This window comes from Pygoscelis adeliae, unplaced genomic scaffold (assembly GCF_000699105.1).
Source record: "Pygoscelis adeliae isolate BGI_AS28 unplaced genomic scaffold, ASM69910v1 Scaffold141, whole genome shotgun sequence".
NCBI lineage: Eukaryota > Metazoa > Chordata > Aves > Sphenisciformes > Spheniscidae > Pygoscelis > Pygoscelis adeliae.
This window is the reverse complement of record NW_008824231.1, coordinates 5,411,324-5,424,975: the sequence shown is the minus strand read 5'-3', so window position 1 is coordinate 5,424,975 and position 13,652 is coordinate 5,411,324. Positions and strand designations below refer to the sequence as shown.

Below are 13,652 nucleotides of genomic sequence, written 5' to 3'. Positions count from 1 at the left end.
GGGCCGCTGCTCGGGGACTGGCTGGGCATCGGTCGGCGGGTGGTGAGCAATTGTACTGTGCATCACTTGCTTTGTGTACTATTATTATTATCATATTATTATCATTATCATTTTATTTCAATTATTAAACCGTTTTTATCTCAACCCATGAGTTTTTTCTCACTTGTGCTTTTCCAATTCTCTCCCCCATCCCACCGGGTGGGGGGGAGTGAGCGAGCGGCTGCGTGGTGCTTAGTTGCCGACTGAGGTTAAACCACGACAAGATGTAACATCATTGCTCTTCACCATCCCTAATAATTTCCCTGATTTGCAGACAGCATCTTAGCCAAACTCAGCCTTTTTTTACTAGGACAAAAGAAACAAGCTCTTCTAGTTTCCGCTTATTTCCTGATGAACATGTTAGTCCTCTGAACCTGTATCATCTTGAGTCCTTTGTTAGGCATGAGCAACCAGAACTGTAGATAAATTTTAGCAAAGCTTTGTGATAGTTTTATCAGAATGATGCCCTGATACAAATTAAAACATTTGAGTCTTTGTTGTGTGTGGATTCTAGCTATAAGGTTCCCATTTTGTAATGGACTGGCTTGTTACTACTCCTTATGTACTTGACCTAGCACCTGTATGTCATTCATGTTCCTTTTCTTCTAGTCCTCTAATTCACATTTTTCCTATGTATTGTTCAGATCCTTCCCTGTATTGACAGTGCATCCTGAAGTTGCAGTAACAGCAATATCATAACCAGCTCTTCTATTAGCATTATGAATATTAAATATATATGATCTAAGACCGATCCTTAAGAAATTCTGCCAGTAGCCATGAAGCCTTTTGCAAATCTGGTGGTAAAGTTATTTTTTTTCTGCACTTACATAGAAATATTTTTATTTTTCTCTTGATAGATTAACTAAAATTTATTTTTGCCAAGTGTTATTTGTATTCATTATTTTGGGATGGAAAAATTCTTGCCCCAGGTCCTTGAGCATATAAAAGGGACTAGCTCTCATTATCCATGGCAGTCATGAAGAGAAAAACAGATTAAATTTCATTTATGGTACATCTGAACACCAAATTCTGCATTGTTTAAATTGGAAAGGGTTGAATTTCTGAACACTTGACAATACCAGAAGTTTTCACTACAGATGTAAAAATTTGCAGACTTTCACATTCTTATTAGCTATCCTGTCTATATCATCTTATTTATTCAAAATAAATGATAAAGTATTTCATTACTGTTGGTCCATTCCTTGATTATCTTTAATATCAATGCCTTATTTACTTCACATTTTTTCCTGCTTTATATACTTTCTTAAATTTTAAAAAATCTTTTTTCACCTTAATTTTTGGCAATACTTCTGTTATTCTTCTCCTTTTCATTATTTGGATTTTATTATGTATGCTTTTTACTTATTCTGGATATCTTTTAGTGGATACATCTCTAGATCCTCAGATGTAATGTACTGCCTTAGAAATGTACCATTTCTTGCAGTATAAATTCAGGTACATTCCAAACTTCAGAGACATTCCAAAACACTTTCATTTCTAGTCTCAACTGTTAATTCCACCTTATTAAATAATTTCCTGCTATTTAATGATGACTCTTTCCACTGTTATTTGTTATGATCAGCTTTTCTATAGTGTCTTAATTATTCATCAAAACAAGACTATAGTACCATTATTTCTTCTCTGTTAGTCAGTACTGGATAAAGAATCTGCTAATAATCACAGCTGGAACACAAGGTCATTAGTTGTATTTACTATCCAAACTACTCCTAGCAGCTAAATTCTCTCATAAATAACAGTGTCTTGCAATATTTATCTAAAATTAGAAAGGTCTTTCTCAGCATCCAAATTGATCAGGGCTATGAGCAACTGACCTCTAGTTCGACTCCCAGTTGCTTTAATTGCCCTTTTCCAAAATGACATGGAACCCAAGGATATTCTGTTTTATCCAAACACTGGTTTTGTATTTCCTGATATGTTATCACATCATCAGCATGTTATGACATCCAACAATTTTTACTTTTATTTTGTCTTTCCTATGTAGCTCATACTTTATCTAGTCACGTTTGCTGAAACAAGCCTACCTGGCCATCGCTCTTATCAGTACAGCCTTTTCCATCTTCTTGCAATCATACCTTTATGCTCTCCTATTTCCTCCTCCATTGCTCTCCACCAGTTTTCCCCTTCCAGTGAATTAAAACCACACATAGTGATCAAATCATTGCATATGATTTCCCTGATACTGAAAATTTATATTAGTAGTCTTGGCATTCTTAGCCCCTCAGTACTTAAGTGGAATGTAGTCATCAAGAAAAAAACTCCAAAGAATATATAAATGTCAAAACAAACAGTGCTTAACACTGCTTTTGTTCATTGTTTTATTTTCAATACCTTGTGCCTTTGCAATTTTTATTCTCTATGATCAAAATAATCTGTGCCTGCACTGAAGTTCAGTACTTTGTTTCAGTATGTTCTAGCATGAATCTGATACCATTATTTTCCTGGCAGAAAGTACAGTCAGAAGATCTCTCCCTGCCCTGTTCATGCTCCTTTTCAGCCTCAGGCCTGCACATTGCAACCTTTCTTCTGGCAGGCAGCCTAACTTGCTGTGCTCTTCATGTGCTCTGGTGTCTCTTTCTCTTATTAAAGAGTTCCTTTATGAAAGGTTCAGGCTTGTCTTTCCCTGGTGCTGGAACATGTCTATCTTATTGAAGATAATTGTGCATCTTTTTTTTCTACCCTGCATCTTCTGTGTATCATCCTCATTCCTTCTTCAGAACTGGTCCCTGGCTCTCATCATCTCTTTTACTTCACTGAAACATCTGACCTCTCTTTTTCTTCTTCTCTCCCTGATTGTTTGCTTTCTTCCTTTCCTAAGGTCTCCAGGAAAGACTCCTCCCTCAAACTTTTCTACTGCGTTAACCATCTTTTCCAGAGGGTCACATTTGCCTTTTTTCCTCCTGGGTTATCCAGCTAGTTTTGTACAACATTTTTATCTCCTTCTCCATTCTATTCTCTATTCCTCCATTACATTCATCTGCATCTTTAGCTCCTGGATAGTCTCTCACATGAGCTGTATCCTGGTGATGTTTCCTATGAAGTCAAAAGGCCAATGAAGGAGAAGAAATGTCTTAAAACATCTGTAACCAGCCAGGCTTTTTTCCCCCCTTCAACTTTGGGTAATCATCGTAATTGATCCCTCAGTAACCATTGGTACCATATTATCCTCTAAATACCTGACAGAGATAAAAGGATTAGCCCCTCTATTTACTTATGAAAAAGCGCTCAGTGTTTTGCTTGTGTTTTCTGGGATTCTTTACTCACTGGAAGGTCACTTTTTTAAGCCTTTTGACTCAGTTAGAGACACTTTATGTAATCAAAGGGCAGTCAGTTTGTTCACAGAGGGGAACATCTTACTCAGTACCACCTGCCAAGCTGCCTGCTTAGGCACAACTCAGAGCCACCACAAATGAGCTCTGAGTGTAGATCAGAGAGCACACAGTATGCACAGTCATACAGAAGGGAGAGATGCATTCATTCTTAATAAATGAGAAATTTCTTCTTTGTCCAGAACCTGTCCTATGCAAACTCTTGTTTTTTTTCTGTGTGCTTAGCAGAGGCAACAGGTTTTAGACTTCCTCAGACAAATTTGTTATGTCAGTAAACAATTGTAGATCCATCTGTAGATGTGGGGAACCTTTTAATATGTAACATAAAGTTTCCTTAACTTTTAATAATTTTATCCTAGGCCTTTATTCTAGAAGTTTGCAGAGCAGCGAATTGAGTGTGTGATGAAAAGCAAGGGTTTGCTGGCTCAGCCCTAGGACCATAATATATTGTACTGTCAATCTTTATTTAATATCTCCTCTTCAACAGAAATCCTTGAGAAAATGTGCCTTCAGTTGTTTAGCTCCTTAAGTGTGAAAGCCCATGCCTCTTTCAAAACCAGTTCCCCCTTTTTTCATAGCAATCTGAAATGTCTATTGTTCTCAGTCTCCATATTGCCCAGAATTTAGCTGTAATAAACTGTTTCATTATTCCTTTAAGTTTTCAGTATATCACCTAGGGTTATTCTGGAGAAAAGCTTTTTATAAATTTATTTTGCACTGTATTGTCATAGCATCCCATATTTTTTCCTCAAATATAAGTCTTATAAAATATTTAGCCCTATGGAATTCCTCTTACCAAAGGAAAGTATAATGTTCAGAACACATACAGAGACTGAATTAGCAAAGCTGTGATGGGTAGGTACTTTCAAGTAACTGAATTATGATCAGAAAAGTTGGTTTCTAGAGATAGTCTCTGGGAGCATAGAAAGAAAGTTAATTTTAATAATTCTATTAAGATAATTTGTAAAGTTCATATTTTAAAAGAAATGTATGAAAAATTTATTTATATATTACTGATTATTCCATTTCCAGTCTTGTCCAAATAACAAGCAAAGGACTACTTACTACAATTCAGCATTCAGCTTTTGTTAAAAAGATTTTACTATTTAAAAAAAAAAAAAAATTAAGATTTTGCCTCCCTTCCCTTGCAAAACTCTATTTTTATTGAACTTTCTGAGTAGACTATGAAATTGTTAAATAATAAAAACATCACCACCGGTCTCACAGTATCATTTTCCATTGAGGAACAGGGAATTCAACTGTAAAAATGTCCAAGTTGTACTGGGCAATTTTTACATTTTAAACTGTAACTGTTTTTATAATAATTTGAATACTTGGTAATGCTGATTCAAACAGTGGAACACAAACAAATTACTGGAACTGCTTTTAGTAAAAACAGCATGTCCAACCTCTATAATTATTGTGAGAGAATAGTAGTAGATAATCTCTGCATATCATGGCTCCAAAATTACACATTTATTGTGGGCTAATATGGAATAACATTTAATGTTTTCCAGCTTCACATGAAATACCATTATCTTCACACTACATTTTTGTAGACGTAGGATGAAATTTCTCCCATCTGTACTAGGACTCTATTTTATTCTCTTAAGAGGAGACAGCAGGATAACTCAAAGATAGTATAGTAAAGAAGAACTGAAGTATATGACTTCCAGTAATTGAGCTGCTCAAAATAGTCCTGTGGATAACATTTATTTACCTTTTGTGTGTACGGAAATTTCCGTACACTGGCTCCTGTCAGTACAGAACAACTTCTTTTACTAGTACAAATCAGTCTTTTTTTTTTTTTTTTTTTCTTTCCCCTCCCACAAAATACTGTTAGGGGTTATATCAAGTTGTCATAGAAATTTTCAAGAAATATTTTTCATTTGTTCTTCTGAACTATTCCTATAACTACATTGAATATTTGGACATTAACATAAATTCAGAACATTTATACTAATGAACTGAAAAAGAGAGAAACTAATAGAAAAAATTAATAAAAATAAGAACAAAATTGCATTCTGTGCACTTTTAGTATCCATTAACATCATAAGTAAATTTATTTACACTTTGAGCTGTTGTCTGATTAGCCCATCAAAAAAAGTATCATGAACCTCAGAAACACTAGAAAATACTAGCCTTTCTTTGCTCATTGTTAGAGCAGCCCAGCTTAAAGTTATGACTACAGATTTCATATTAGGGATGAACCTTCATTAAAAGAGATTTTTTTCCTGGGTAACCTTGGCAAGTTAGTTCATCTCCTTCTCTGCAAAACATGTTTAATGTTACTTAGCACTTCTGCAAAGAATTTTGAAATTTAAGATTGAAAAAGCATGGTATAATAGGACACATTATATAAAAATAGCTTAATATAGTTCATAACATACAAGTTAACTTCATGTTGAACTGACCTCCTTCAGCTGAGCAGATGACCACAATAGGGCTGAAGGGACCATCTCCTTTGTTGTTGTAAACACCAACTTTCACCTCAAAAGGAGTCAGAGGTGGCACACTTTCATCTCTGTAGATGAACTTTGAGGCATCTGAAGATGTCACCATTTTTTCCTTCCAGCCACGTGTTCCATTGGGTCTGAAGGCTACAATATATCCAAATCCTTCTCCATTCTGAAACTCTTCTGACACTGGCTAAAAAATAAAGTTCAGGTAATGATCAGATGTGGTTTTACTAATTTAGAAAGTAGCCACTCAGTGGCTGACCATAATCTGGCTGCTTGTGTGAGGGTGATTGCTTACAGTTGCATTATAGGATTTTACTTATCATGCCTGGGAACACATAGGGAGAATTTCTTCTGAAGAGAAACCTTGTAAGAGAGTTTCTTCACCTAATCACCATAGTTAGGTCACTGTAGTAGGATTGAATAAGCTTTTGGGCTCAGAAAGATTTTTTCTTCAATATCTCCCACTTTGTAGTTAATGCTTTAACCATTGGTCTATCAGTGGAATAGCCCTTTCCAGTGACCTTGTTAAAAATATAGAGCACCATGTTGTTAAGGGCTCCTAAAATATGATGTGAGTGACACTACAGTGGGACTCTCTTGGGTTTTAGGTGCCAGCCTGTCTAATTTCTGTATCCAAATGGGGTGTCAAGTCTTAGGGTTCAAGTCTAGGGTTCAATTTGAGACTTAGGATATAATGTTCTAACTCTCGAACTGAGTCTCAGTGAAAAAAAAAAGTCTCATTTGCTTTTCTCAGAGGATCTGTGAAATTAGCCACTTAAATTGGGACACATCTGTCATAAGCAGGCAGTCAGCAAAGGGATTTATCTGTTGAGAGGCTGAGCACTGCAAAACCTCAAGGAATGGAATTTTTCATGCTAATTTACTGCCTACATTTCTTATAAAGTCAATGGACTAGTTTAGGAATTAGGTTATGTTTAACAGCTGTCAGCATATTAGACCTATGGAAAATGCCGAAAAAGGGTGTCTAAACCCCCTCTCTTGAAATGCCCATGCTAGTTCTGCAGCTAATGAACACGTCAATCAGAGCGGGGCACAGGGCACACTGAATCCTTTCCCCTCCACATTGCAAGCGAATGTCTGATTACCAGGCACCTCACTTGCAGACACCATTTTCTACCCATCGTTCTGAAGCTGTGCACTGTGCATCAAAGAAAAAAATAATCATGACTTCAAAGGCAGGGGAGGCAAAAACAAGACAGACTTTATAATCTAGTGATTTGAGTTGGAAAGGAGGAGCCTTGCATCTCTTTGCAATACTTATGGAGTTGGCAGTAGACAGTCGCTATAAAAAAAGCCAGAAATACAAGAGAAGTAGCAGAACCCTTGGATTTCACTAGAAATGCTAAATACACAGTCTGTGAATTAAAGTTGTGTGAATAAAATTTTGTTTGAACCTGCTAAGTATAATTCAGGAGCCTAGGTAGGTTAGTCTTTTCCTGAATTCCCAGAGACCCATATACCATCTCAGTATCTCTTCAGACTTCAAAGCACTTTGTTGACTTCCTATTGCCTGTGTAAGTCCAATAAGACCTTTTTGGATCCTGCAAAAATACAGACTGCCTGTGCTGGAGCTATGCTAACTTACACTGTCGTTGTGCCTTATGGAAATGCAGTGGCTACACCAAACAGCACAGTAGTCTGTAGTGAGTTGTTGGAGTGTTATCCGATGTGCTAGGATTAGTTCTATAGCAGAAATTTCAACACTTACTTTTAATTGCATGTTTTTGTGTGTTTTGTTCTTTCTACCATTTCTTGAAGAGAGTGACTATAATTAGAAATGGTAGCAATCTTTCAAACAATAAAAAAATGTAAACATGCCCACTTCACAATTTATATTCAACACAGATGAAATGCCATGTTGTTTTTGTAATCTTAATTTGATTAACGACTTTATGCAGTTTAAGAGGTATGTGAAACAATAGTGTGCTGAAAGTATTAACATCAGGAAGAGCAGCACTAGGTGTTGATGGAAACAATGAGTTAATCAGAAACAGGGGGGAAGGATCGACACCTTCTGCCTTATTGGCAGTTTGTACTCCTTAGCTATAAGTGAAGAAGCATCAGCTGGCTTTTGTGGAAAAAAAAGTCAATATATACTGAAAGTTATGTTATGGCAATTGCTAATTCTTAACTGTCTGTTGTATCTGTACTGCAGGATGGGACACCCATGGGTCTCTGGTTTCTTTTGGAAGAAAACTTTGACCTTTGACAGAGAGGGAGATATAACATACTCCAGTAGTGCCCCAGTCCCACTCCAGTCACCTGGAGAACACTACAAACACACTTAATATGAATGCTACATACTAATATATCATATTAGGGATTGGCATTAGGCCAGTTTACATCAGATAGAGTTCTAGCCACCTGAAGTTTTTGTTTGGGATTCAGGAAATTTTCTCCCAATAGGAGAGACGCTGCTGTTTATAGTTTTAAACTACAAAGCAGACTGAAATCAGCCCTGTCTCAGCTGCCTCAGGTAGCTGGTGTCGAAGAAGGCAGTCATGCCAACAGAAGACAGCTTCTTCAGATGTCCTAAAATTTGCCATTTTAAGCAGTTAGTCAGAATTCTGTGTGTCTCTTACTATCTGAATCTGTCCTTAAGTTGGCCAGGCTAAAACTTTTTTCATTAAAACGCCATGTCTTCATTTGATGGGATTTTTCTTGTTTTTTTTTATATATATATATGTACGTACATTTTCTGAATCTGAAACTCTTCATGATAAATCTAGAAGTTTTGAAAACTCCTCAAGAAATGTCTCTGTTCTACTGTGTTATTTATGATTAGCAGAGAAGGCAACTCCCACTCCTCCCATTGCCCACTGGCATGGTCATACGTCTGTGTTGCATCTTGCATCACAAATATCTTCTCAAAATATATTTCAGGTCTTTAGTTTTATATTTTCATGAAATACTTTAAAAAATAATTCTTTCTTAATTTAAGATTAAAAAAAGTTACAAGGCTTTCCTTCTCTTCCCGTATCTACTATTTCATCTGGTGTAGCATTTACATAAGATCCAGAAAAGTCAAATCAACCCAAGCAGTAGATCAGGATAGATCGGGAAGAAAAGACTGATGAATTAGCGCAACTTTGTAGCTGCTGCTAGGTGGGTTAGGTTCACCATAATGCCCTCTACTCAAACCACATGAAAATGCACATTACTTTGAAACATTAGAACAGATTTAAAGAACAGTATTTTGTGTTCATATTTTGCCAAGATTTGCTGTAAGGAAACCCCAGTACAGTACTCTCTACTTTGCCCTCAAAGAAGTAAACATGAAACAAAACCTTTAATCAGAAAAGTCCCTTACCTCCCATGCTATTACTAATTCATGTCGCCTTCCACTTCTGCCACTTACATTAGCTGGAGGTGTCTTTGGAACTGTGAGCAAAAAGGAAAAAAACAAAACAAACCAAAACAGAATGTCCAAGTTATTGAAGTTTTCCCCATAGTAATAAGTTGCTGCAGAAGACATGAGGCTGTTAAATCAGAACAGAAATAACAAACATAGCACTCTGTGGTAAACAAAATTTGTTCAAGTTTCATTTCAGAGAATTTTACAGTCAAGCTGGTAAACTCGAACAAAGCATAAGCTGAGAAGAAAAATAATATTGGACGAAAAAGCTGCTTAAGCACTATGTCTTCTGCAGATTAGTCAAAATTTCAATGTACAGCTCATCTAAGAGATAAAAAAGGAATTATCTTGTTAACATTTGTATTTTTCAAACAGACAACTCAAAATCAAATGCCAGGGAACCTAACATATTTCAGACTTCAGGTAAAATCTTAGAGCATAAATAATATGTCTCTACTATTTCCCAGGTCATTAGTGATTTAGAATGTTTCAGTTCTTGTAAATCTATTCTTGCATGCTTTACCAGGGAGTAAATTTTTAGAAATTTTAAAGTAACCATCCTTAAACACCCCTTATAATTTCTTGCAAAATGCTAGAAGCAGTACTACCCACAGTTCTGTAACAACTGAGGCCACCATTATCATAGAATCATAGAATCATAGAATCAGTAAGGTTGGAAGACACCTCCAAGATCATCGAGTCCAACCATCAACCCAACACCACCATGCCTACTAAACCATGTCCCTAAGCGCCTCATCTACACGTCTTTTAAATACCTCCAGGGATGGGGACTCAACCACTTCCCTGGCAAACCCATTCTATGTTTACTTTAATTTTAAAATTATAGCCATAAATTGTGCCTAGCAATGCTATATCAAGACCTGCATCTACTGCCAAGCACAGCCTCTCAGGCCCAGTTCTTGCTGCAGCAGACTGCTGCTTGTAAGGTACCCTTAGACTTAGAATCATAGAATCATTAAAGGTTGGAAGAGACCTCCAAGATCATCGAGTCCAACCATCAACCCAACAACACCATGCCCACTAAACCATGTCCCTAAGCGCCTCATCTACCCGTCTTTTAAATACTTCCAGGGATGGTGACTCAACCACTTCCCTGGGCAGCCTGTTCCAATGTTTAACTACTCTTTCAGTAAAGAAATTTTTCCTTACATCCAATCTAAACCTCCCCTGGCGCAACTTGAGGCCATTTCCTCTCGTCCTTTCGCCAGTTACTTGGGAGAAGAGACCGACACCCACCTTGCTACAACCTCCTTTTAGGTAGTTGTAGAGAGCAATGAGGTCTCCCCTCAGCCTCCTTTTCTCCAGGCTAAACAACCCCAGCTCCCTCAGCCGCTCCTCATAAGGCTTGTTCTCCAGACCCCTCACCAGCCTCGTTGCCCTTCTCTGGACACGTTCCAACATCTCAACATCCTTCTTGTAGTGAGGGGCCCAAAACTGAACACAGTATTCGAGGTGCGGCCTCACCAGTGTCAAGTACAGGGGCACGATCCCTTCCCTGCTCCTGCTGGCCACACTATTTCTGATACAGGCCAGGATGCCATTGGCCTTCTTGGCCGCCTGGGCACACTGCCGGCTCATGTTCAGCCGGCTGTCGACCAACACCCCCAGGTCCTTTTCCGCCAGGCAGCTTTCCAGCCACTCTTCCCCAAGCCTGTAGCGCTGCATGGGGTTGTTGTGGCCGAAGTGCAGGACCCGGCACTTGGCCTTGTTGAATCTCATACAGCTGGCCTGGGCCCATCGATCCAGCCTGTCCAGGTCCCTCTGCAGAGCCTTCCTACCCTCGAGCAGATCAACACTCCCGCCCAACTTAGTGTCGTCTGCAACCTTACTGAGGGTGCACTCGATCCCCTCGTCCAGATCATTGATAAAGATATTGAACAGAACTGGCCCCAATACTGAGCCCTGGGGAACACCGCTCGTGACCGGCTGCCAACTTTATGGCTTTAAAAGCACATATGAGCAGCTGATAAAATTCTTTAAAAGAAATTATAACTATCATCATCAGTGTGAATTGGGTTATCCTATTTTGTAAAACTTCAGAAATCTTAACTGTTTCATTGGAATTGTATAATTTCTTTTATCTTACTTAGTGCCTCTAATGAAGTTCCTAAAATGACTAATATCTTGAGTTTATTTACTGTGAGCAGGTAACACTTGCATTCTTTATTCGATTAAATATGTCCTAAGATATAAACTTTCTCTTTTCTTCCTTACAGCAGTACATAGGTCATTGGGAGAAATGTACTGTGAGGCATTAACTGTTAAGGCCTTATTGCATGCTGTTTAGCTTATTTATTGAGTAGCACTGTGCCTTTGAACTATACAAAGAAAAATACATTTAAATAAATGTACACAGCCCTCTCTATTTCCCGTGTTGATCATTAACAGATTAAGTTCAAGGAAAGTGCAGTTTTTATTAGATCCTGGAAGTTCACATAAGATTTCAGAATTCATTTGTGTAGTGTCTTTTTGAACTCTGTACTCCCCTTTAGAGAACATAAGCCCGATTCTGTTTTTTCTCATAAATGATGCAAAGCTTATGAATTTCTTCTGATTTACACTGTTGGAAATGAGGTAAGAGCCCTTTTATCTGTGGTTCTTACCAGACTGATAAGGGGACATTTCTAATGTGTGAAACATCTCTCTTCAATAAAGCTGGGTTCATCTGGCAAACATGATGCCTTTGACTTCCTTCCTTCCTTCCTTCCTTCCTTCCTTCCGCTAAGACCTAATCTTTACATGGCAAAAAATTACTCATATTTTCCTTTCAGAAACAGAATTACACAATATGGAATGGTGCGGAATTGCCCTCTGGTTTAAAAAAAAAAAAAAAAAGAATAAAAACAATCAGTGTGTAACACTGGGATGAATGTTCTACAGTGAAAAGATGCAGATAAAAAATCATCTGCCAGTTAATTAGCATGCAAAAATTATGATGCCATCTCTAATGTAACATATTTGAACCTTGTTTCACACCCATTTTTCTCTTGCCTAAGATATTTTTTAGTCAAGTTATGAAGATAAATTAAGTTTTTATGTAGGTGCCACATTAGTGATAAGAGAGTATGCTGTACTCCTTTGAAACATCCAACATGATGGACTTATTTAACCAGCAGTTTACTCTTTCTAGAGTTTTCTTGTTAACAGCTTTGCAGACTGAAACCCTATTTAAATGAATAAACGTTAAAAGAATAAAACTGTCAAAACGATGAATTTCTTTTGCACCAAACTAAAATGTACATTCACACAGCAAAACTCTCTTAAATGAATAACCATTAAAAGAATAACTGTGTCAAAGGAATAAATTTCCTCTGCACTACACCAAAGCAGAACATACACAAAGGGGGACATTTTGAAATGAGTAACTGTTAAGTGAAGAAAACTATTAAAAGAAAACACTTTTTGACAGGCACCGAGGATATATATTAGCAACCCTTTCAGCAGCATCACCTTTATATCAGTGTTATATCTGAATTTACTCACTCATAGCTTAAGTTTATTGCCATGCAATTAGTGACTTCCCAATCTTTAAGTTGTTAATTCTCGGCAGTGACACTCATGGAGATGCACTTGCACCAAATACGCAAGTATGATGACTAAACGTTGTTCCCGGACATAGGATCCATGTGCCTGGGGAACAAGGACATTCTTTAGTGTTTATCAAAGCGGAGAAATCCAGTATTGTTTCTTCTGAATAAATAGAATCATAGAATCATTAAGGTTGGAAAAGACCTCTAAGATCATCGAGTCCAGCCATCGACCCAACACCACCATGCCCACTAAACCATGTCCCTAAGCGCCACATCTACACGTCTTTTAAATACCTCCAGGGACGGTGACTCAACCACTTCCCTGGGCAGCCTGGTCCAATGTTCAACCACTCTTTCAGGAAAGACATTTTTCCTCATGTCCAATCTAAACCTCCCCTGGCGCAACTTGAAGCTGTTTCCTCTCGTCCTTTCACTTGTTACTTGGCAGAAGAGACTGACACCCACCTCGCTACAACCTCCTTTCAGGTAGTTGTAGAGAGCAATGAGGTCTCCCCTCAGCCTCCTCGTCTCCAGGCTAAACAACCCCAGCTCCCTCAGCCATTCCTCATAAGACTTGTGCTCCAGACCCCTCACCAGCTTCGTTGCCCTTCTCTGCACACACTCCAGCACCTGAATGTCCTTTGTAGTGAGGGGCCCAAAACTGAACACAGTATTCGAGGTGCAGCCTCACCAGTGCCGAGTACAGGGGCACGATCACTTCCCTGCTCCTGCTGGACACACTATTTCTGATACAGGCCAGGATGCCATTGGCCTTCTTGGACGCCTGGGCACACTGTCGGCTCATGTTCAGCCGGCTGTCGACCAACACCCCCAGGTCCTTTTCCGCCAGGCAGCTTTCCAGCCACTCTTCCCCAAG

At 38.2% G+C, this 13,652-nt stretch overlaps 1 protein-coding gene across 1 annotated transcript in view; it reads right to left on the bottom strand.

The window, feature by feature from the left end:
- The window catches only part of CNTN5 (contactin 5), a 284,657-nt gene that overhangs the window by 25,224 nt on the left and 245,781 nt on the right, over positions 1 to 13,652 (bottom strand). The window contains exons 17-18 of the mRNA XM_009334878.1: positions 9,180 to 9,250; positions 5,801 to 6,035 (exon numbers count right to left, since the gene is read on the bottom strand). Of these exons, the coding sequence (XP_009333153.1) occupies positions 5,801 to 6,035; positions 9,180 to 9,250 (306 nt within the window). The remainder of the gene's footprint in view (positions 1 to 5,800; positions 6,036 to 9,179; positions 9,251 to 13,652) is intronic.